Consider the following 23,410-nt stretch of genomic DNA (forward strand, 5'->3'; position numbering starts at 1 on the left):
TGTATCAAATTGTCCTGGAAACATTAGAAGTAAGTGACTAAGCATAGTTTAGTTTCAAGCCTACTGTTTGATTGATGTGCCAGTGAGAAATGAAGGACTAGGTGGCATGCAGTGAAAGAATCCCAGAAAGGTTGTAATCCACACCCTAGATAATCACGGGCAATTCATGGAAAGTTGGATAAAACACTAGCTCAAAAATATTTATTGAATTTTAGAAAATAACCCTACCATATGTACTTGCTTTCCTCTTTGCCCTTACTGCCTTCAGAGTAAGGTAACATGGGTTTTTAAAAATGATTTTAAAACATGAGTTTTAAAATTATCTTTAAAAGATTTTTGTTGAAACAAAAATTCACATGCCTTTCTGAAGGAAAGGAAAGGGGGAGAGAGGAAAGTAGCTTTCCTACTTGTTTGTTTGTTGTATTTTAAGAGGGGTGGAATTATTGATTTATCATTACACCTGCCCCACTTCAACCTAAGATTAGAAAATGTATAATTTCAAGATCTTCAGAGCAACAGAATGATGTTATTCCAAATCAGAGAGAGATTTGTTAGGAGATCAGCAAAAGCTTTTCGCTAAAAAATGGAGCCATTTGCCTGCCCACACTGTTAATGAAAGTAAAATGTACCTTTTGGTACAGGAACTGATTTCTAGTGTGTAAATTCTATTCTATTCTCTGATATGGAATGTTTGCATGTCATTAGCCAGCCCTCTGTGTTTCCACAGTATAGATATGACCACCTTCTATTAACTGAGCATATACTAATGTGTATAGGTTCAGCCTTTATTAATGGGATAAATGATAGATGCAAAACACTTTTAACTGCAGCACACCATACAAATGTTCATTCCAAAATTGGGAAAAGCATATTATGGATTCTTGTTTTTAAGCGTAGTTACTCATGTTCCTGAACAGGTCATATTTTGGGGGTGGCCAAATATTTTTTTGTAATGATGCCTGGCTGTTAAAAATGCTTTTTGCTGAGACCTAAGAAACTGTAGTGTCTATTGTTATTGGAAAACATATTCACCTAGATGAGTGGTATTTTAAATTATTCTTTTTTTATCATTAAATGTAGGTGTCAACATATAGACTTTGCCTTATTTTTAGAAAGTTTGGGATTCATGGGTGACAAAAACTCAGAAAACGATTTCTTAAAAACAAAATTGCTTTTTTAGTAGAATCTGTTTCAAAGACACTTTGGAGCAATAACATTTTTTAAGTAGCAGAGAAGCTTGTTTTAAGTAACACGGGGAAAGATGTGACCTTCCATTACAGTGACAGCACTTAGCCATAATCACCACGCCAGGAACATTTTCTTTGCAGGTGAAAGACAGTGAATAAAAGAATTTATTTGACAGAGCCTAGGACTATTTTGAATGGTCTCATCCTGAGATATTTATCAAGCAGGGACCAACACTTTGCAGACAATCGTGATTTTTCCCTACTGCCATCTTCAAAAGTGCTACCTTTGACAGTGATAAAAGTCACCTCTTAGTCTCAGTGGCTGAACAATTGATCTAATTGTCTTCACTGTTCCCTCTTTTCTATCACAGAATCGGAAGACTTTTTGATGGTACAGAGCCCATTGTTTTGGACAGTCTCAAACAGCACTATTTCATTGACAGAGATGGACAGATGTTCAGATATATCTTGAATTTTCTACGAACATCCAAACTCCTCATTCCTGATGATTTCAAGGTGAGGGATCCATGTTAAATCACCAATAGCATAAATATGTGATTTTTTTTATGTGCTCCAAAAACATATTTCTAGTTCTACATTATTAACATACACCAACTCGAAAGGTGCCAGAGTTCTCTTTCACATGGTTATGCTGTATTCATGAAATAGTGGATATGGTCATTAAACTTCTACATGACTAAAATAGGATCACTTTGCATTTAAAGAATTGAATTATAATTCACTTGAACAAACTGAAAAGGAGTTGATTAAATTCAAAGCTCATTTCTGATATGTCTTAGAGAGCTAGAGAATAAAAGAAAACTTTCTTAGCTTAATGAAGACTTCCCTCCCCGCTCCCAGAAATCGAAAGCATACATGAACAGTAAAATTTCAGAATTGTTCCCTTTACAGTTAGAAACAAGTGTTAAGGTTAGTCACGCTGAGATAGCCCACGTTGTGCTGGTAACTCTAGGCAATGGAGTCAGACAAGGAGAACAAATAGAAAGTGTTAATATTAGAAGGGAATTTACGAAAATGTAATTTTTGCAGCTGATCATGTTTCTTCAAATGGATGATTCTAAAGAGCCAACTTAATGCTATTAGAACTTATAAAGAACTCATTAAAGCAGCTCAATTCAGGATCAATATACAGCTTTTTTTTTTTTTTTTTTTTTTGAGACGGAGTTTCGCTCTTGTCTCCCAGGTTGGAGTGCAGAGGCGTGATCTTGGCTCACCGCAACCTCTGCCTCCTGGGTTCAAGCAATTCTCCTGCCTCAGCCTCCTGAGTAGCTGGGATTACAGGTGCCCACAACCACGCCAGGCTAATTTTTCCTATTTTTAGTAGAGATGGGGTTTCGCCATGTTGGGCAGGCTGGTCTCAAACTCCATACCTCAGGTGATCCGCCTGCCTCAGCCTCCCAACATGCTGGGATTACAAGCATGAGCCACTGTGCCCGGCCAGTCAATAGCCTTTTTAGAGAATAGCAAGAGCCAATTGTAAACTATAATAGAAAAATATACAGCAAAAATTATAACACCTAGGAATAAACCTAACAAGAGACAAGCAAAGGCTGATTAAGAAAACCACAAATCTCTCCATACAACTGTAAAACAGTTGAATAAATGAGGAAACATTCGAGGTTCCTGGATGGGAAACCTCAATATTGTTAAGATGTCAGTTATCCTCAAATTATTCTGTATAGTCAGGACAAACCCACTTAAGTAATAGAGTTTTCAAAATGAAATTTGAACCATTTATAAAGTTTGTGTAGAAGAAAAAAAAGTGTAAGGATAGCTAAAAAAAAAAAAAAAGTATTTCTGGTCATAGTGATGGTGATAAAGGTGGGTAATGTGGATGTGTCCTACCAATGTCAAAACAGACTTTCGAGCTATGTTAATTTAAATGTGTGGTTCTGACAGCACTGAAATATACAAATCAATGGAGAAGAGTAGGGTCCAGAGATAGATGTACAGGTACACAGGAATTGGATGTACTATAAAGGTGGCATTTCACATCAGTGGGAAAAGAAAGCAGTAGTCAGTAATAGGCGCTGAGACGATCAGCACTGAGACATTTGAGGGAATTGTAAAGCCAGAGCCCTGCCCTACATCATAAATTCACAAAATTTCAAAAATAAATACAAAAACAAGGGCAATAAAAGTATTAGGAAAAAATACAAAGAAATTTCTTTTTTTTTTTTTTTTTTGAGACGGAGTCTCGCTCTGTCGCCCAGGCTGGAGTGCAGTGGCGTGATCTCGGCTCACTGCAAGCTCCGCCTCCTGGGTTCACGCCATTCTCCTGCCTCAGCCTCCCGAGTAGCTGGGACTACAGGCGCCCGCCACCTTGCCCGGCTAGTTTTTTGTATTTTTTAGTAGAGACGGGGTTTCACCATGTTAGCCAGGATGGTCTCGATCTCCTGACCTCGTGATCCACCCGTCTCAGCCTCCCAAAGTGCTGGGATTACAGGCTTGAGCCACCGCGCCCGGCCCTGAAATTTCTAAAAGTATAATTTTGAGGCAGAAAGGGCCTGTCTAAATGAGACTTCCTACCCAGAAGCTATCCTTTAAAAAAAAAATAGTTGAGTTAAAGACATCATATACAAATAAAAGATAAGTGTCAGACCATAAGAAATATTTGCAACAAAAGATGAATACCTGTCCTAAAAGATCTATCTTAAAAATCTATAAGAAACATACAAACAACCCAGTGGAAAAAATTTTTTAGCTATGAACAAAATTTTCCCAAAGAAAAAAACAGAAATTGGCATTAAACATTTGAAAAGGCATTCAGTCTCTTTTGTATCAAAGAAACAAAAATAAAATGAGATACTCCCTTTTATCCATTAGATTGGCAAAATTTTAAAAGATGTATAATATACAGTGTTAGGGAGCATACAGTGTGGTTGGAAGTAAAAATCATTAAACATTTTTGGAGGACAATTCAGCAGTAAATATTAAAGTTTCAAATACACATACTCTTTGATCTGCTAGAAATAGTCACATAAATATGTAAAGATATTTATATGTAGGATGTTTATTATAGTCATGTTTATAATAGCAAAAACTGGACTTTCTAAAAAAGAAAGTTCAGCAGTGGCAAATGGTTACTAATATTATAGACTATCCATACTATGGACTAGTTTGAAAGATGTGTTAGATCTATATCTGTTGATATGTGCGGGGGAAATCCCATAATTCCATGATTCAGTGAAAATATTAAGTTGCAGAACCATATGTATAGTATGTTTCTATTTATGTAAAAGATCAGGTATGTATGCATATATAAATGCATAGAAAAAGATCCAGAAGGGTAGATCCCAAGTTCATGAGAAGCTCAGGGGCCCCTTATTTATCTTCTCCTTCAGGATTTTGAACAGTGGGGCACATGCCAAGGATTATTAGCCAAATGGAAAAGAGAGCACAGAGGAGTTGCATCATGTGCACATTTATTTTACATGGAAACAACTATATGCAACTGGCAAGAAAATAGAGAGAGTGTAATAACTGCAGCCAGTGAATGAGCTTCCCGCAGCCCTGGAATGAGCCTGAGGAAGGCGCAGGAGCCCACTGCTCCCAGCCAAGGGCAATTCCCAAGGCTCCCTCAATGGCGTGCATCTCACTGCACTGAGCTTGATTCCAGGGTTTGAAGACATGCGGGCTTGGTTTGTGCAACATGGCTCCTAAGCAAAAGCCGCTTCATCAGTAGTGATCTCTTCCAGCTCAGGAAAGGAAGCATATTGAGGAGCGATTTCTTTTTTATTATTATTATTGTTATTATTTTATTTCAAGTTCTGGGATGCGTGTGCAGGACGTGCAGGTTTATTACATAGGTAAACATATGTCATGGTGGTTTGCTGCACCTGTCAACCCATCACCTAGGCATTAAGCCCTGCATGCATTAGTTATGTATCCTGATGCTTTCCCTCCTCCTACCCCTACAGGCCCCATTGTGTGTTGTTCCCCTCCCTGTGTCCTTGTGTTCTCATTGTTCAGCTCCCACTTATAAGTGAGAACATACAGTTTTTGGTTTTCTGTTCCTGTGTTAGTTTGCTGAGGATAATGGCTTCTAGCTTCATCCATATCCCTGCAAAGGACATGATCTCGTTCCTTTTTATGGCTGCATGGTATTCCAAGGAGCAGTTTCTAATATGGTACCTTCCTAGAGGCTGTTCAAGGATAATTTTCAACGTAGTGTATACAGTTTTTTCTTGGCATGACAACTTTTGAACCTCTTTCCTGCCTTTTTCTCCATGCTACTTTATTAATTTGAGCAAAAATTTTATCCAGGGCTCTCAGATCATAGCTGAATTAGACAGCACTCTGCAGGCCCAAGGCCAAAGTGCAGTCTCTACCTCCAGCCCTCAGTCTGCACCTGGGGTCACACACTCTCAGACATGATCAAGGGAACTGACTGGGTTTAGACAGCAGCCCCACGTCTTCGAGGCCACGGCTGATGAATAGCATAGTTGAAGAGAGCAGGCCAGCATCCCACAGCAGCTGCAGGTGAAACAGAGAGACCTAGGGAGAGAACGAGGCCTGTTCTCAAAAGCAGGTGCTTGCTGCACGTGGCGACAGGAAGAGGAGTCAGGAAGCTGGGTCCCTGCTCAGGGCACAGATTCCAGCAGTGATCGGCCGCTAGTCCAACCTGGCGCCACCAATGTCAGGCGCTCCCCAGTCAGCTCTGGACCCTTTCCCACTTTGGGGAGCAAGTAAGCTCTTGTAGAGAGAAGGGCCAAAGCATGATGTGGAGAGGTGGGGGAATGACTTCTTACTCTCTCATCTTTTCCTAGAGGAAAGGCAGTAGAATTGGAAAGAGGTAAGGGAGAATATTTCACTTTTAGTTCCATATGCTTTGGTATGAATTTTATCATTAGTTTTTACAATGAGCAGGCATTCACATAGGACTTAGGTCATTAAAATAAAACAATAAAATAACAATTTTAAAATAAAGTTGTCAAAAAAGAAGTCAAGTCGTCACAGCTACAGACATGTATACTAGTAAGGAAAAACTGCCATAGGATTTCATATTTTTTGCTAAGTTATATATGGCCTGGACTTCATCAGGAGAAGGTTTGGTTAGTACAAATATGAAAATCACCTCATGTTTAGCTGATCGCATTTCCAAATACTGACTCAGAATCCCTGCCTGGATAGTTCATTCGCTCTTTAAACTTTACATGCCCAAAAATGAGCTCCCTCTGCCTGCCTCCCCCTCTGCCACCACCACCACCAAGAACAAAATCTGCTCCTCTTCCTTTGTATCCTATCTCGGTAAAAGATGCCAGATCCACCTACTTGCTCAAGGAAGGAACCTGCAGTCCTTCTGGACTTTTTCCTCTTCTTTGCCTCCCACACGTGATCTGTCAGTGCGTCCGTCATCTTAACCTCCTGGACGCATCGCAAATCAGTCCACGGCCCTCATCCTACCTCCCTAGCCCAAGGCCCAGCAGCTCTCTGGACTCCTTGGAATGGCTTCATAATTGGAGTCCACTCTCCCACTCTTAACCCCTTTTTGACTCATTCTCTGCATGGAAACTGAGATGCTTTTTAAAAATTCAACTTTTAATTTTGACATCATTATAGATTTGCATGCAGTTGTAAGAAATAATAGAGATGCTGTGTTACCCAGCTCCCCCCAGTAATAACATCTTGCAAAATACTATCACAACCAGGATATTGACAGTGATACAGTCAAGGTTCGGAACAGTTCCATCACCACAAGGATCCTTCCTCTAGTCCTTTGACAGTTACACCCACCTCTCTCTCTCCCGGCCACTATCTCCTACCCCATCCCTGACCATGTGACACTTTTTAAAAAGGATACTGTATCAGGAGTTGCTCCTGCTTGAAACTCTGCAGGGACTTTCTCTTGTTCCTGAAACTGTGGAATGAAGAAGATAAACCAAGCTTTTCAAGAATTAAAGTTAGTTCGACTCAGAAGTCTTACTGAGGTCCTACACAGGATTTCAGCCCACAGCTTGTATACAGGCGGTGGAGGTTCAGTACTCGGAAAATCACATGATGCTTGCTCAGACGCCACAAGCAGAATACATCGAGCTTTGGGTGTAAGAGTACAGCGTGTTATAGATTACAGAAGCGTCCTCACCAACCTGTCAGACGTTATCTCATATGGAAGAAAAGGCAAGGACTAGGGTCATGTATCTCTTAAGGAATGTAGTGACTCAGGCAGGAGACCTGGGGGGGCCGTATGCTCGGCTCTGTTGTGTCTTCAAGGCATTTTCCTGGAGAGCTGCACGTCCTCCCAGAGTCAGAGGGTCAAGCAGAAATGAGCAGCCACGGCTTCTTCCATTCATGCCTCTGTCTCACAGAGCAAAGCACCACATCCCTGTCACAGCCCACAAGGCCCAGAAGGCTCTAGCCTCTGCCCACCTCACCCACTCTCACCCTCCACATGTCCCTACAGGACTTCTCTCTGTCCCTCAGACACACCCTCCTCTTGCCCCCTGACAAATGCCCCTCTGTGCGCCTACACAGCCATTCCCCTGGCCTTTACTGGAATTCAGGACTCATCTTTTTCACCACATCCCCCAGCAAACCTACCTGGGCCCAGTATAGCTTAGGCTCACCTGTACCCCCGATTCTCCATGCACACGCAGTGCGTCTATCACTCACTGTGCAGCACCATCTGGCCAGCTGTGAGGTAGGGATGCTTCCGGCCACGAGAGTGGGAACAGCCAATGAACAGTGGCTTACACTATTGGAGATTCATTTTTCTCACGTGAGAAGTCAGAGGCCTGTGGTTGTTGGCAGAGGTATCTGCCCAGCAATGTTATCAAGGACCAGGAGGCTTTCTGTCTTTTCGTTTTGCCATCCTCAGTGTTGACATTCTGGCCTCATGCCTGTCACCTCAAGATCATATGGTGACTGCATCACGGCACCAGGCATCGCCATTCCAGGCGTCACATCCTCAGTCAAGGCAGGAAAAAGGGGCAGACAGCTTTTCAACTCACAAGACTCTGTCCTTGTCAGACAATCCCACAGAAGACTTTCCCTTTGTGGCTCATTGGCCAGAACGGAGCCTCCCCTTGGTGGCTGAGAAAGGGATTTTTTTTTTTTTTTTTTTTTTTTTTTGCTTATTTTTAGCCTCTGTAGTAAGAGAAATAGGCAAGGGAGAGAGGTTGAAATGGCTGTTAGGGAAGCTAGCCAGCAGCATCTGTCCCACACGCTCAGCACCTGCCACATATTAAGCATGTAAATATTTGTGGCATGAGTGAATGAACGCATGGATGGGTAAATAGATGAGTGGAGTGAGGTTCACATTCAAACTAGGCTCTGGCTCCCACAGTTCATCTGAAACCTGCTGATCTACTTTCTGATGTTTGGACTCTGGATATTTTGTGTATATATCTTCACTTCCTTGCTGCATTTTATAAAGTTCTTGCAGGCAAGGACTTTTTTTTTTTCTTTTTTCTTTTTTTTTTTTTTTTTTTTTTGAGATGGTCAGTGTTGCAATCTTGGCTCACTGCATCCTCTGCCTCCCAGGTTCAAGCGATTCTCCAGGCAGGGACATTTTTATGTTTTTCCAGAGGATATTGTGTGTTGGGCACATAATCATTGCTTAGTATTAATTCATTGAAATACAGCAAAAAAGGGTTAAAAGAGATGCAGGAAACTGCAATCTAAATATGAGTAGGCAATGCACTTCTTTTCAAAGTTATATAGGACTAAGTAGAAAATACAAAACAGGTATATAATATCATCATTGTGTGCTGCTTATCAGAATAATATTAATTTATAATTCCCATTATTAAAAAGGATGCAGGCTGCAGGGAATCACAAACGAATATATTGGGAATTACAGTTAGAAATGATAATAGCCATTCATTTTTAGTTGCAGTATGTTCCAGAAACTGAGCCAGGTATTTTAGGCATGTACTTTGGTTTAACGCTCAGCACATAAACCTACATAGCAGTTGTTATTTTTCCTCCAAGAGCATTCAGGTTAGATGCTGGGGAGGGAAAAACGTCCACACGGAGTTCAGCTGCGGCCGGTTTCCTTAAGGACTCACCCGCCCACCTGCCGAGGATTGGCACAGCTGCTTCTCTGCACCTTTTGCGTGCTTCCTGAGGATTCCAGAGCCTTTAAAGACCTGCTATTTATCAATCCTAAGTACCAAACACACCCTTTAATTGGCTAAGGATTTAGCTGTAACCCACGCTTGAGGAAAAACAAACAAAAGCATGTCAAATGAAACTCACGTATCCCAGGGCCTTAAAACATTTCCCACAGAACCTCTGGGTGACAGGCTGTAAATTACAGTACCGGGTGTTCTGGAACCTGGGAGGGGCAGCGGAAGCTGAAGGGGTCCTTCCGCTCTGGTGGCTGGTGATGGAACTGCATCAGCAGGAGCAGTGCAGTTTACAGGAGTCACAAATACAGGTACACAGAGGAGCTTTGAGTCTGTGCGTCCTGAACAGTACTATTGGTGCTTTCTTCCTCGTCAGAGTTTTCTCTTTTACCTGGGAGGGACATGGTTTTTGGGGTTTTTTGGTTTCTTTGAGGTCTTGCTCTGTCGCCCAGGCTGGAGTGCAGTGGCGCAATCTTGGCTCACTGCAACCTCTGCCTCCCGGGTTCAAGCAGTTCTCTTTCCTCGGCCTCCCAAGTAGCTGGAACTACAGGCGTGTGCCACCACGCTCGGCTGATTTTTACATTTTTAATACAAACGGGGTTTCACCATGTTGGCCAGGCTGGCCTCAAACTCTTGACCTCAAGTGATCTGGCTGCCTCAGCCTCCCAAAGTGCTGGGATTATAGGTGTGAGCCACCGCGCCCAACTGGGACATGGTTTTTTGCATGAGGAGAGAATCTCTTTCACTACGTTTGCTGGGGAGAATGTTTGTTGATTACCTGCTTCTCTCCCTAGCCGTTTAATACTGCGTGAGCAAGTGCATGCAATCCTGAGAAAACAAGATCCTCCACCCCTAAAATCTCATTCTGCAAATGTGCTGTCCAAGCTGGATACCCATTTCATCTTTGAGATAATTTCATATTTTAGAACACCATTTCAGTGGCAGCCGCTTGTGTCCTGGCTTCCATGGAAAGCTGTTGAGATCTGGTCTCTGCATAAGTGACTGCAGAGCTTTTCTGCAGTGTTTTATTATGGACATGACTGCCCCTCTTCCCTTAATTTTCCCCTCCCTCCAGTTTTACTGATTTGCTCATTTTTGCTTTATGCCCTGCACATGCACATGTACGCATGCATATTCACACATGCACACATGTGGTTGCAGCTCTCAGCACACCAAGAGTCTAGAGCTTTGGCCCCATTTTTTATGGAGAACCATACAATTCTCTCTCTCTCTCTCTCTCTCTCTCTGTAGCCTTGTATCTTTAATGTTGTCTTTGGTAAGTGTCCCCCATGTTGCTCACATCTTTCATGTTCTATCTGTATGAATGTCCACCATTCCTAGACATAGACAAATTTTCTGGCAGGCAGCTCCCAACTTACCTAGCCCTGGATATGTTCAAAAGTCTATTGGGTATTTTTTAAATTAATTAAAAAAAATTTTTTTTTTTTTTTTTTTGAGACAGAGTCTCGCTCTGTCACCCAGGCTAGAGTGCAATGGCACGATCTCGGCTCACTGCAACCTCCACCTCCTGGGTTCAAGTGATTCTTCTGTCTCAGCCTCCCAAGTAGCTGGGATTACAGGCACCCACCACCATGCCCAGCTAATTTTTGTATTTTTAGTGGAGATGGGTTTTCACCATATCGATAGGCTGATATTGAACTTCTGACCTCAGGTGATCCACCCACCTCAGCCTCCCAAAGTGCTAGGATAACAGGCATGAGCCATTGTGCCCAGCCTTAAAAAAATTTTTTGAGACAGGGTCTTGTGCTGTCACCCAGGGTGGAATGTAGTGGTGCAATCATAGCTCACTGCAGTCTCAGCCTCCCAGGCTCAAGCAGTCCTCCCGACTCAGTGCCCCCGCAGTAGCTGGGGCTGCAGGCTTGCACCACCACACTCAGCTAAGTTTTTTTTTTTTTTAATTTATTTTTTATTATTATTATACTTTAAGTTCTAGGGTACATGTGCATAATGTGCAGGTTTGTTACATATGTATACTTGTGCCATGTTGGTGTGCTGCACCCATCAACTCGTCAGCACCCATCAACTCGTCATTTACATCAGGTATAACTCCCAATGCAATCCCTCCCCCCTCGCCCCTCCCCATGATAGGTCCCGGTGTGTGATGTTCCCCTTCCCGAGTCCAAGTGATCTCATTGTTCAGTTCCCACCTATGAGTGAGAACATGCGGTGTTTGGTTTTCTGTTCTTGTGATAGTTTGCTAAGAATGATGGTTTCCAGCTGCATCCATGTCCCTACAAAGGACACAAACTCATCCTTTTTTATGGCTGCATAGTATTCCATGGTGTATATGTGCCACATTTTCTTAATCCAGTCTGTCACTGATGGACATTTGGGTTGATTCCAAGTCTTTGCTATTGTGAATAGTGCCGCAATAAACATACGTGTGCATGTGTTTTTATAGCAGCATGATTTATAATCCTTTGGGTATATACCCAGTTATGGGATGGCTGGGTCATATGGTACATCTAGTTCTAGATCCTTGAGGAATCGCCATACTGTTTTCCATAATGGTTGAACTAGTTTACAATCCCACCAACAGTGTAAAAGTGTTCCTATTTCTCCACATCCTCTCCAGCACCTGTTGTTTCCTGACTTTTTAATGATCGCCATTCTAACTGGTGTGAGATGGTATCTCATTGTGGTTTTGATTTGCATTTCTCTGATGGCCAGTGATGATGAGCATTTTTTCATGTGTCTGTTGGCTGTATGAATGTCTTCTTTTGAGAAATGTCTGTTCATATCCTTTGCCCACTTTTTGATGGGCTTGTTTGTTTTTTTCTTGTAAATTTGTTTGAGTTCTTTGTAGGTTCTGGATATTAGCCCTTTGTCAGATGAGTAGATTGCAAAAATTTTCTCCCATTCTGTAGGTTGCCTGTTCACTCTGATGGTAGTTTCTTTTGTTGTGCAGAAGCTCTTTAGTTTAATGAGATCCCATTTGTCAATTTTGGCTTTTGCTGCCGTTGCTTTTGGTGTTTTAGACATGAAGTCTTTGCCCATGCCTATGTCCTGAATGGTACTACCTAGGTTTTCCTCTAGGGTTTTTATGGTATTAGGTCTAACATTTAAGTCTCTAATCCATCTTGAATTAATTTTCGTATAAGGAGTAAGGAAAGGATCCAGTTTCAGCTTTCTATTTATGGCTAGCCAATTTTCCCAGCACCATTTATTAAATAGGGAATCCTTTCCCCATTTCTTGTTTCTCTCAGGTTTGTCAAAGATCAGATGGCTGTAGATGTGTGGTATTATTTCTGAGGACTCTGTTCTGTTCCATTGGTCTATATCTCTGTTTTGGTACCAGTACCATGCTGTTTTGGTTACTGTAGCCTTGTAGTATAGTTTGAAGTCAGGTAGCGTGATGCCTCCAGCTTTGTTCTTTTGACTTAGGATAGTCTTGGAGATGCGTCAGCTAAGTTTTCATTTTTTGTAGAGACAGAGTCTCACTATGCTGCCATAGGTTGATCTCAAACTCCTGGGCTCAAGCAATCCTCCTGCCTCAGCCTCCCAAAGTGCTGGGATTACAGGTGTGAGCCACCACCACAACCAACCTCTATTTTTTATGTTTAATAACGTTTTAATATTATAGAAGAAGTACATGTACATTGTAGAAAATTTAAAAATATAAACAAACCAAAAGAAAAAAAAAAACTATACCATATGTTCCCACCACTCAGCTTGCCAATGGTAAAACATTAGTGAGTAGCCTTCTGGATCTTTTCCTGTGCTTATTTTGGACAATAACCTTTACCTTTCCATTTTCAAAAAAAAAAACCAATTATTTCCTCTAATTCCGCAATTATATTCGAGTTTCCCTGCTTGACCCCACAATGCCTTTTACAGCTTGCTGGAGACTGGGCCTTGTCGTGTGTAGTTTAGCTCATGAATCTATCCCCTGGTTTCCTGTAAACTGGAAGTCATCTCTAAAGACATGATGGGTTTAAGTTAGACATGTTGGGGAGAATACATCACAGTGATGCTGTTTGCTTCATGTTACATCACAGTAGCAAAGGCATGTGGTTGAGCCACCATTAATGATGCTAGGAATGAACTGATCATTGGATCAAGGTGAGTTGCATGCTCCTTAGGCTGCAATAAAAAGGATCTCTGTCAAGCTCAGAGTAACATTTGGGGCCAAACAATTCTTTGTGATGGGGGTGTCCTGTGCAATGTAGGGTTTTCAGCAGCATCCCTCCCTACCCATCAAATTCCACTAGCACCCGCTTCCTGGTTGCAACAACCAAGAGTGTCTCCAGACCTTGCTAAATGTCCTCTAGTGTCAAAATTACTCCTGCTGGAGAACCAGTCGCCAGCTTAAGGAAAAGTTAAAGGGAGTATTGACAGGAAGCGCTTACTAGTTTATCTCACAGAATTAGTGGAAGCTTTCTCTCAGGGGTGGAAACACCAGGACCGCCCTGAGGACTTCAATTGCAGGAGCTGCCATTAACATGTGCCAGTCTCAGCAAGCCCAGGGCCTCTTTTCCCTCCCTTGGTCCTACAGAGACACCATCTGATTGGCTCGGCTTGGCTCCGATGCCTGCCCTTTAGCCAATGTGGCAACACACACATTGCTTCTAGGTCCTCATTCCTGTGGGTAGAACTTTCTCGGAGAAGGCAGAGTGGCAACCTGGGTAGGCCCCCACTCACTGGAGTTTCTTCACCGGTACTTGCAGGAGTGCCCACTCAGGACATGCCCCAGACCACGGCCTCAGCTGCCGCCGCCGAGGCTGTATCTGTGGTCTGTTGACTGGCACTGTCTAGTACTGCCCATGCCCTCTTTTCTCCTCCCAAGGATATTTTCCCGGAGGCAGGACTGGGAAGATGGGAGAGCAGCCAGCCCCAGCCCCGCCATCAGAGATGGTGCCTCTGGTCCCCACCCTCAGCACGCTCTAGACATCAGGCCTAGCTCCTGTGGTGTGGCGTCCTCGTGACTTACCAAGCCAGGGTGTTGTTTCAGAATGCTGGTGGGCCTGCCTTCCGTCCCGCCATCAGCACCCTGGCACGACCACCTGTGTGTGCTTCTGTCTGTAAGATGGGGAGTGGAGACAGTGACAGGGCATAGACGGGACACTGCTGCTGCTTCCATTTCTTTCAGTAGCCATCAAGACTAATCCTAGTCTGGGTATCCTTGACCCAGGAAACAAGAGTAGTCAGGAGAAGCTGGGAGTCAGTGCCCCTGGATGGGGAGGGGACTGCCTGGTGAGAAGTATCAAGTAGTGGCAGGAGAAAAGGGGCACATGGGCCAGTCCCTCCAGGCTTTGAAGAAAAGAAAGAATGGGCCAGGCATGGTGGCTCACACCTGTAATCCCAGCATTATGGGAGGCTGAGGTGAGCAGATCGCCTGAAGTCAGGAGTTCAAGACCAGCCTGGCCAACATCACAAAACCCTGTCTCTACTAAAAATACAAAAATTAGCCGGGCCTCGTGGCGGGCGCCTGTAATCCCAGCTACTCTGGAGGCTGAGGCAGGAGAATCTCTTGAACCTGGGAGGCAGAGGTTGCAGTGAGCCAAGATCATGCTATTGCACTCCAGCCTGGGCAACGAGAGAGAAACTCCATAAAAAGAAAGAAAGAAAGAAATTATTCCAGCCCAAAGGAGTATGACAAGCCAGGGCAATGAAGAGCTTTAGTACCCCAAACACTGAAAAAACTGCAGTGGCCACTCCCCCAACCTCCCGTCCCTGACAAGAAAAATAAAACCTTTACAACCAAAGGAAAGTAAGTGCTGCAGAGATCTGTCTTTTCTTGTGATGACCACTACTTGGATGCTGTTTTGGAAATGGAAAAGGTAAAATCCTCTCATTTTCTTGGCATCCCTGCTTTGTTGGTGGTACCCCTGATACATAGGTGCCCTGCCTGCTAGGGAACCACCCACTGCCGAGGGTCCCAAGAGCAGGATCCCACTGCCCCGAGCCTGGGGATGGGGAGAGCGAGAGCTCCTGGGAGGTATTAGAGACATTTCCCAGAGAAAAATCCTTTTTGTGCTCACGGTGCCTTCCATGGCATCTGGCACCTACACAGGTTTTAAAATGAAATAGGTGAACAGTTGAGTTGCCTTTTGAGTGTTAAGGACCTGTCAGCTACTGAGTAAAACCTCAGGTACATTCAGAAAATAAGCCTTTGAACTGTTTTGCGGAACCATTGACTGTGAGGGGAAGTTTGCCCCAGTCCTCAGAACCTGTGAATACGATGCTTGACATGGCAAAGAGGACTTTGCAGATGTGATTAAGTTAAGGGTCTTGAGATGGGGGGATTAGCCTGGATAATCCAGGCAGGCTCTGTATAATCACAGGGGTCCTTATTTGAGGGAGGCAGGAGGGCCGGGGTTAGAGAAGATGGGATGAGGGAAGTGATGTGCGTGCTGGCCATGGGCCAAGGAATTCTTGCAGCCTCTGGATGCTGGAAAAGATGAGGAAGTGGATTTGTCCCCACAGCCTCCAGAAGGAAGGCATCCCTGCTGGCACCATACTTCGGCCCAGTGAGATCCATTTCCGACTTCTGACCTGGAGAACTGTAAGGGAATAAATTTGTGTTTTAAGCCACCAAAGTTGGGGTAGTTTCTCACAGCAGCAGTAGGAACCTGTTACACTGAATATATCGTTTTCCTCCCTCTAGGGAGGATGTTTTCTGAACTCCAATTATTTAATCAAGAAAGAAGTTTCAAAACCCGGCCTGTTTGCATTTTGGAGTCCACCACCCATGTCTGTTTTCTGGTCCCATGTACCTGTCCTCAGGATCTTAGGGAAGCTCATCTGTAAAATTATTGTAAATCTTAAATTATTTAAAAGTATGTATTCAGGCCAGGCATGGTGGCTCATGCCTGTAATCCCAGCATTTCGGGAGGCCAAGGCAGGCAGATCACCTGAGGTCAGAAGTTTGAGACCAGACTGGCCAACATGGCGAAACCCTGTCTCTACTAAAAATACAAAAAATTAGCCGGGCGTAGTGGCAGGCGCCTGTAATCTCACCTACTCGAAAGGCTGAGGATGGAGAATCGCTTGAACCCAGGAGGCAGAGGTTGCAGAGAACCGAGATCATGCCACTGTACTCCAGCCTGGATGACAAGAGCGAAACGCCATCTCAAAAAAAAGAAAACAATATTCTAAGATTTTGAAATGATTTAAACATGATAATAGGTCTGTGAGTAACTGGTTTCCCTTTAACTGTATATGGGGCTAAGCAAGAAATACGGATGGTGCTTTTTTTTTTTTTTTTTTTTTTTTTGATGGGTCTTTCTTGATCTCCTAGGCTGGAGTGCAGTGATGCAAACATAGCTCACTGCAGCCTCAACTTCGCTGGGACCACAGGCCCAGGCCACCACGCCCAGCTGATATTTTCACTTTTTGTAGAAATGGGGGTCTCCCTTTGTTGCCCAGGCTGGTCTGGAACTCCTGGCCTCAAGTAATCCTCCTGCCTCTGCCTTCCAAAGTGCTGGAATTACAGGTGTGAGCACTGTGCCTGGCCAGATGGTGCTTTCTTAATCACAGAAGATAAAATGGATATGGGACCAGGGCAGAAGAGTGACAGCAGCTAGCACACTCTTGAGTTGCTTTGCTGAAAGCTCATTGCTCAGAAGGGAGGAAAAGTGGATGTTGTGAATTCATTTCCTTCAGAAACACAGGTGCTGAACCTGCTGCTGCCACATAAACCCCTGCCTATTTTCACCAAGAACCTTGGAAACAAGAGACCAGTCATCTCAAGTTTATAAAAGCCCCAGAAAGGACATTGCCAGATTAGAACAAAGGCTTAAGGAAAGATTTCTGAAGATTCAGAGGCCTGAAGGAAATAAGCACAAGGCCAGAGAACCTAACAAAAACACACTAAACTTTAAAAACCATGGTACTTAGAGAGTCAAGTTAAATGATCCCGTTTAAGGAAGGAAAGGAGGTTTCTAAAGACAGCAGCCAGCGGGACTGACTCTGCTTTGCAGGTTCATTTCTGATGAGCTGAAACTGTGAGCGGGTGTTAGGCAGGATAGAAAGACAGACACAAAGGAGCCTGCCAAGAAAATGAATGGCCAGCGTGCACTTCACCGTGTGCAGAAAATGGTAACGCAGCAAGAAGGACCATTTCAGTTCTCCAGCCGGCCAGTGCTTAGAGGCAAGGCAGCATGGTGAGCGGCCCCCGGAGAGAAGCGGCTGTTCTCTGTCATCTGCTCCCCATGGCGCAGCAGTGGCTCTACTCTGGAGATCAGATAGAACAACATAGTAAAGGAAAAAATGGAGCCAGGATGGTCAAGAGAGAATAAAAGAACACTTGGTGGCTTAAAGCAGTTCAAGGCTAGGCCCGTGAGACTATAGCCAGGGGCAACACGACCTTCATAGGAGCGCTTCTGAACTCTCGCTTTAATAAACCCTAGCAGGATCCCAGAGTGGTCACTGAGCAGGGCCAAAATCGGAAAAGGGCCAGTGTTTCTCGACTTTTCCAAGAGTAGGTAACAAGGAATTGGAGCAACATCATGTTGCGAGCCTCACTGCCCATCCAGGGCCAGACCTCAGAGTGGATTATTAAACAAGTGGCTTGTGAACCTAGAGAGAAGAAAAGATGGTGAGGACTCGGGGTCAGCGTGGGGAGGACTTCTAACCCCAAGTCCTGTTAGCTTCATTCACTTCATTCACTTCGGACACATTGGGAGATCAGGGCTTTGTCCGCCACCACGCCCAGCTAATTTTTGTATTTTTAGTAGAGATGGGGTTTCGTCATGTTGGCCAGGCTGGTCTCAGACTCCTGACCTCAGGTAATCCACCCACCTTGGCCTCCCAAAGTGCTGGGATTACAGGCGTGAACCACCGCGCCCAGCCGATAAGTGGTATTTTCACTGGAGTCTAGATCCTTCCTTGTGCTAAATTTTGTAATTAAATCTCACAAGAAAATAAAAAGCAATAGCATAAGTTCTCACTTCTCTTTCTTGTGTAACTCTCATTGCCGTTTTAAAATCTTGAGAGCTGTCATCTTGGTAACTAAGTATTTAGGTCAGTATCTTAGAGTTGGTGTGATGCCAAGATGACAAAGGCCTGGAGTGGGGATCCCAGGTAGAACCAGGAGGAACCTGCAGTGGCTTCCCCACTCCTACCCCTCAGGCTGGGCTAGGGGCCCTGGATCTGCCCTGTCTTAAGAGTGGCCACACCTCAGCCTAGTTTTCAACTCCTTAAAGCAAAACAGTATCTCCTCTGGGTCAGGAGGCTAAGCAGGTAGAAACATGTGCAAGGAAGATTTTCAGAGCAATGGGCTCCTTTCCTGTAAGGAACCAAGACTCCTGTGGTAAGGGGGTTGCCAGGAAAAGGACAGAATAAAGCAGCAGCCCATTCCACTGAGATGAGTGTCGTCATCAGCATCTTCTACTGGGTCCGAGTTTCTTTATATGGAAAGTGGATTACCCACCTCAAGGCCGCCAAGTACTCTCATCTCTCCATGCTGTTTTCTCTGGAAGTGTTGAATAATGCCCCTACTGTTGCTACTGCTATTGCTTGATTTGTAAGAGAAGAAGCAAAGTGCAAAATGAAAATAATTATCCCATGGTCATCTTCTGCTTCTCATGCTCTAACCCACCTGGACATCAGGGGCCTCTTTGAGGCACTCGGACCACATGTTTGCAACACTGGCTGTCGTGCAGGCACCGGGCATCCCCTGCCAGGTCTTGCCCATGGACGGAAGGCACAAATGCCTGTGTCAGCTGATTAAAATGTTCTCAGTCAACGTGTCTAGACAAGTATCCACTTATCTTACACCCAGAAATGATTGTGGCCATAGCTACGTTTAGCCATAACATTGACCTGCTTGTTAACATTGTTCCTGAGTTGCTGCCTCCCCCTCATTCTCTTTTGTCTTCCCATTCAGTGGCTTACGTGTGTGTTTTAATACCTGTTTTGTTAGATTTCTGTTTCAATTCAATAGATTATTTTGAGGCTGGAGGAAAGGAAACCATGCCAAAAGACCAGGTGTTCATGCTTTCAGAAGTGCAGAAATGGACAGGTTTTCTTTACTGCACATCTTGCAGGAGTCAAGGCCTAATGTTGTTTATGTCTCTGACTCTGTGATGGCAGCTCCAACAGGTGGCACAGGGCGGTACACTAGCCTTCCAGATCTCCACCAGCCTCCCCCGAACCATCACAGATCAACACCCAAGTTCAAGTAAAAGCCACATGCCCGCCCTCCAGGTGCCCATCCCCGCCTGTCTCTAGCCTCATATCTCTGTCCCACCAAAGGTGACCCGGAGCTTCTGATGAAGGGTACCTGTTGGCAAGGTTGTGCCTCCCCTTGGTCAATGTATGCGTTCCATCCAAGAGGACAGAAATTGGGTTCTCACTGACACAATCAAACTTGAAATACCCAGAGACATTTTTTTCTACTAAAAGAAACAAGTCTTGGGTGAATCTTTTCACATCTCACTTTTCTCATCTGCAAATGGGAATAATAATGGTTCCTAATTCACTGGGCAATGATGAGGGTTACAGGATTTAAATCATGTAAAAAGGCCTGACCAGCCCTAATCTGCCTAGCTCCTTTTATCCTCACTGAATGAATGAATGCAAATTGAGCCTCTACGAACCTGTCGCAAATGAAAAACGCATGTGCACATTTGATTATTGACATAACAAGAGGTGGGAAAAATCACCTCTTAGATGTGGACATGTTCAGTACTTTATGTTTGCAGTTTACACTGTGAAATACTTTTTTTTCCCCCCAGGACTACACTTTGTTATATGAAGAGGCAAAATATTTTCAGCTTCAGCCCATGTTGTTGGAGATGGAAAGATGGAAACAGGACAGAGAAACTGGTCGCTTTTCAAGGCCCTGTGAGTGCCTCGTCGTGCGTGTGGCCCCAGACCTCGGAGAAAGGATCACACTAAGCGGTGACAAATCCTTGATAGAAGAAGTATTTCCAGAAATCGGCGACGTGATGTGTAACTCTGTCAATGCAGGCTGGAATCACGACTCGACCCACGTCATCAGGTTTCCACTAAATGGCTATTGTCACCTCAACTCAGTCCAGGTATAGCATTGTTACACACTGTGTGGCATCAAATGTCACTCTCACCGTTGTCACTTAACCTTGCCCCCACATAGTGCCTTTCCTCCAAAGAGCTGAGAAACTCTCACTCAGTGACACTTCTGTTGGGTAGGTGAATTAGCACCCTCTACAGCAGTCATTCCGTAAGTCTTGTGATTATGCCAGGTGCTGGGATGAGCACTGGAGATACAGAAGGGACAGATGTAGAACACAACAGCTGGGCACGGTGGCACACGCGTGTAGTCCCAGCCACTCCAGAGGCTAAGGCAGGAGGATCACTTGAGCCCAGCAGTTCAGGTTCAGTGAGACAAACAGAGAACAAGACGGACAGCTCTGTATTCATGGAACTGCATTATGGGAGTGGAGTGGGGGGCAAACAGTCAACATAAATATATTGCCCAGGAGGTGGTAAGTGGATTTCTGGGGTAGAGTATGCTGGGCATATTGAGGACTATCTGGAAAGCCAGTTTGGCTTGAAGAAAGTGAATCAGGGAGAGAAAGTGCCCAGACAGGAGGGAAGATCAGGGACAGATCATGGAGAGCCTTGTTAAGGGGTGGCAAGTGCCCTAGGATTGTTTATTTTGGCACCTTTTGGTTTTGGTTCATTTGTGTATGTGAGCCAAATGGAAATCCATTGGAGGGTTTTGAGCAGAAGGGAGAACTGACAGAACTCGTATTTTAAAGTGAACACTGTGACAGCAGCTAGAGAACAGGAGAAGCAAGGAGACCGGGCAGCAAGCTGTGGTACAAGCAGTTGAGAAGTGTCCAGTTCTGAGTGTCTGGAGGGTAGAGCTAATAAGGTTTTCTGACGATGGCTGTGGGTTGTGAGACAGAAGCCCGGGATGACTAAGATTTTTGACAGAGGAACTGGGTGAGTGGAACTGCCATTTCTTGAGATGGAGAAGTCTAGGGGAGCAGGAGATGTGGGGGTGGAATTCAGAACTCAGAGGCTAACATGTGCTGAGCACCGACTCTCTGCCCTACCCTGGGCCAGGGCCTGGACATGCGTTGTCTTCTTACAACCCTAACAGGTAAGCACTGTTAATCCTCTCTGTCTTTCTGATGAGAAGGCAGAGGCGCGCCTGGGTCTCGATTCCAGCTCCGTGTGACACAAAACCGTTTGAAGTCAATGGAGTGAGGGTTCTAGTTTTTTCCCTCTTTTTAACTGGAATGGGCCCATGAAGTTGTTCAGTATTTAGTCAGCAGAACCCTTCCCAAAGCACAGAGACTCGAAGCACCCACTCTTCCGTGCTGCCTCTTAAGGATTGTTCCATGACTATTTATAACTCTTTAAATGTATGAACAGATGTCTGAGAACAGAAGAGCAGAAAATTCCGGCAGAAAATGTTCCCTAAGCATGCTAGCGGAAGGCACATGCTCCCAGGCGGCGGGGCGGCCGCTGGGTCGCAGGGTTCCGGAGGACGGCATTCGCGTTCTCACCTGTGTGGAGAGCGCCCCCTGGAGGTGTGTGGCGCTCCCGCATGGCCCTGCACAGCGTTTCTGAGACGGTCTCAGCTGTTTAAACCTCTTTAAAGCCCAGAAAGCCGGTCCCCTTCCACACAACAGCCTGCCCTGGCTGCCACTGGAGCAGACAGAGGGGCAGAACCATTCAGAGCCAGGACAGGAAGGCCTCGGCCACACCCTGGGGCCAGTGAATAACGATCGTCAATTCATATGCTTGACAGTTTCCCACGTCAGATGTGGAAATTTTCATCTGGATTAACGTGATCGTATGACACAGCCATGACCTACCCTTGCTTCCTGCTCCACTGACCAAGAAATAGTCACCAGCCTGTGGGCACGCAGAGACTCTGGGATAAGGCTTATGACACCCTATACCTCACTAAGCTGTTATATGATCACTCAGTTTAAGGAACTTTGCTGTGAACGTGTTGTTGTTTCCAAAGTAATGGCTCCATCAGCTGTTTGCATTACATTGAAATAAGCTTTTGACCACATCCAAGGTAACATTGGATCACATTGAATAATTATCACATGATGCCTATCGAACTCTGAAGAAGAGCTTAGAGATTTCCTCCTGTTAGCATTTAGTGACCTTAAGACTCAAAGAAAATCGGACATCAGGGTTAGGTTCTCTGCTCTTCACAGCTTCCTCCCCTTTGGATTTCCCCTCCTAATCATGGCAAGGAATGTTTTCCAGGGTCTGGTTTGGCCAAGCAAGCTGGAGTGCCTCTTGCTGAAAGCTGCATTCCTGCCTCTGCTGGGGAATACGTGGAGGGAGCTGTTATTCGTCTTTGTATCTACCTGCCACCAAAGCACGTCTTGATTTTGAAATTAGGGATTGTTTTCTTCCTGTCCTTATGCTGACGGGTATCATATGCATTGTGAATTTACCTACAGAAATAGCGCACTGCTGGGTAGAATGTTAATTTTGTTCTCATAAGGACTTGTGTGTGTTTTTTTAATTTGCCAGCACTTGAGGTTTTAATTTTTAGAAAACACACTCTCTTGCTTTCCAGTCTCATCTAGTAAGCTGTTTTGCAACACAGCAGACTATATTCTATATTGAAGTAGGCAACTAAAAAATAATTTTTTTAAAAGTAAGGATTCACGTTACATTGACTACATTTCACTTCCTTCCAATAGAAGTTTTTTTGAGGTGGGCGTTTTTTTGTTTTTTATGGTGTGTTTTTTTTTTTTTTTTTTTAAGTTATGACTGAATCACTTTGCTTTCAAGGTGGTGTGGAGGTAATTTAATTATATTCAGAACTCTGGCAGGAAATATTTGCAAGTCTAATAATATTTGTTGGATTCCTAAAGAAACAGAATGCTCCAGATCAGTTTCCTGTATTTGTGTCTAAGAGTCACAGGTACTGTTTCCTGCATTTAAGAGTGTCAGACGTGTAGTGCCAAACCCGGGAATCTTGCTGGCGTTAGGTATTTGATTTCAAAATTAAGAAACAGATTCTATGGTTTACATTTGTATAAAAAGTTTAGAATATCTTTATTTTTCATACATTTTCTTATATGTAATCATTGTGCTGATTCTTGTCTCCTTGAATGCATGCAGGGAAATACATCTGTTTCAAATGCTACAAACTTGAAAATCTGCAGATAATCCTCTAGTGTCTTCAGTAGTCCCTTTGTT

At 44.2% G+C, this 23,410-nt stretch overlaps 1 protein-coding gene across 6 annotated transcripts in view; it reads left to right on the top strand.

The window, feature by feature from the left end:
- LOC105465377 (potassium channel tetramerization domain containing 1) overlaps positions 1 to 23,410 on the top strand; it is a 202,524-nt gene that overhangs the window by 176,965 nt on the left and 2,149 nt on the right. For all 6 annotated transcript variants that reach the window (XM_011713810.3, XM_071085515.1, XM_071085516.1 and 3 more), the window contains 2 exons: positions 1,559 to 1,703; positions 19,978 to 20,283. In XM_011713810.3, coding sequence (XP_011712112.1) covers positions 1,559 to 1,703; positions 19,978 to 20,283 — 451 coding nt within the window. The remainder of the gene's footprint in view (positions 1 to 1,558; positions 1,704 to 19,977; positions 20,284 to 23,410) is intronic.

Source organism: Macaca nemestrina, chromosome 19, assembly GCF_043159975.1.
Source record: "Macaca nemestrina isolate mMacNem1 chromosome 19, mMacNem.hap1, whole genome shotgun sequence".
Taxonomy (NCBI): Eukaryota; Metazoa; Chordata; class Mammalia; order Primates; family Cercopithecidae; genus Macaca; species Macaca nemestrina.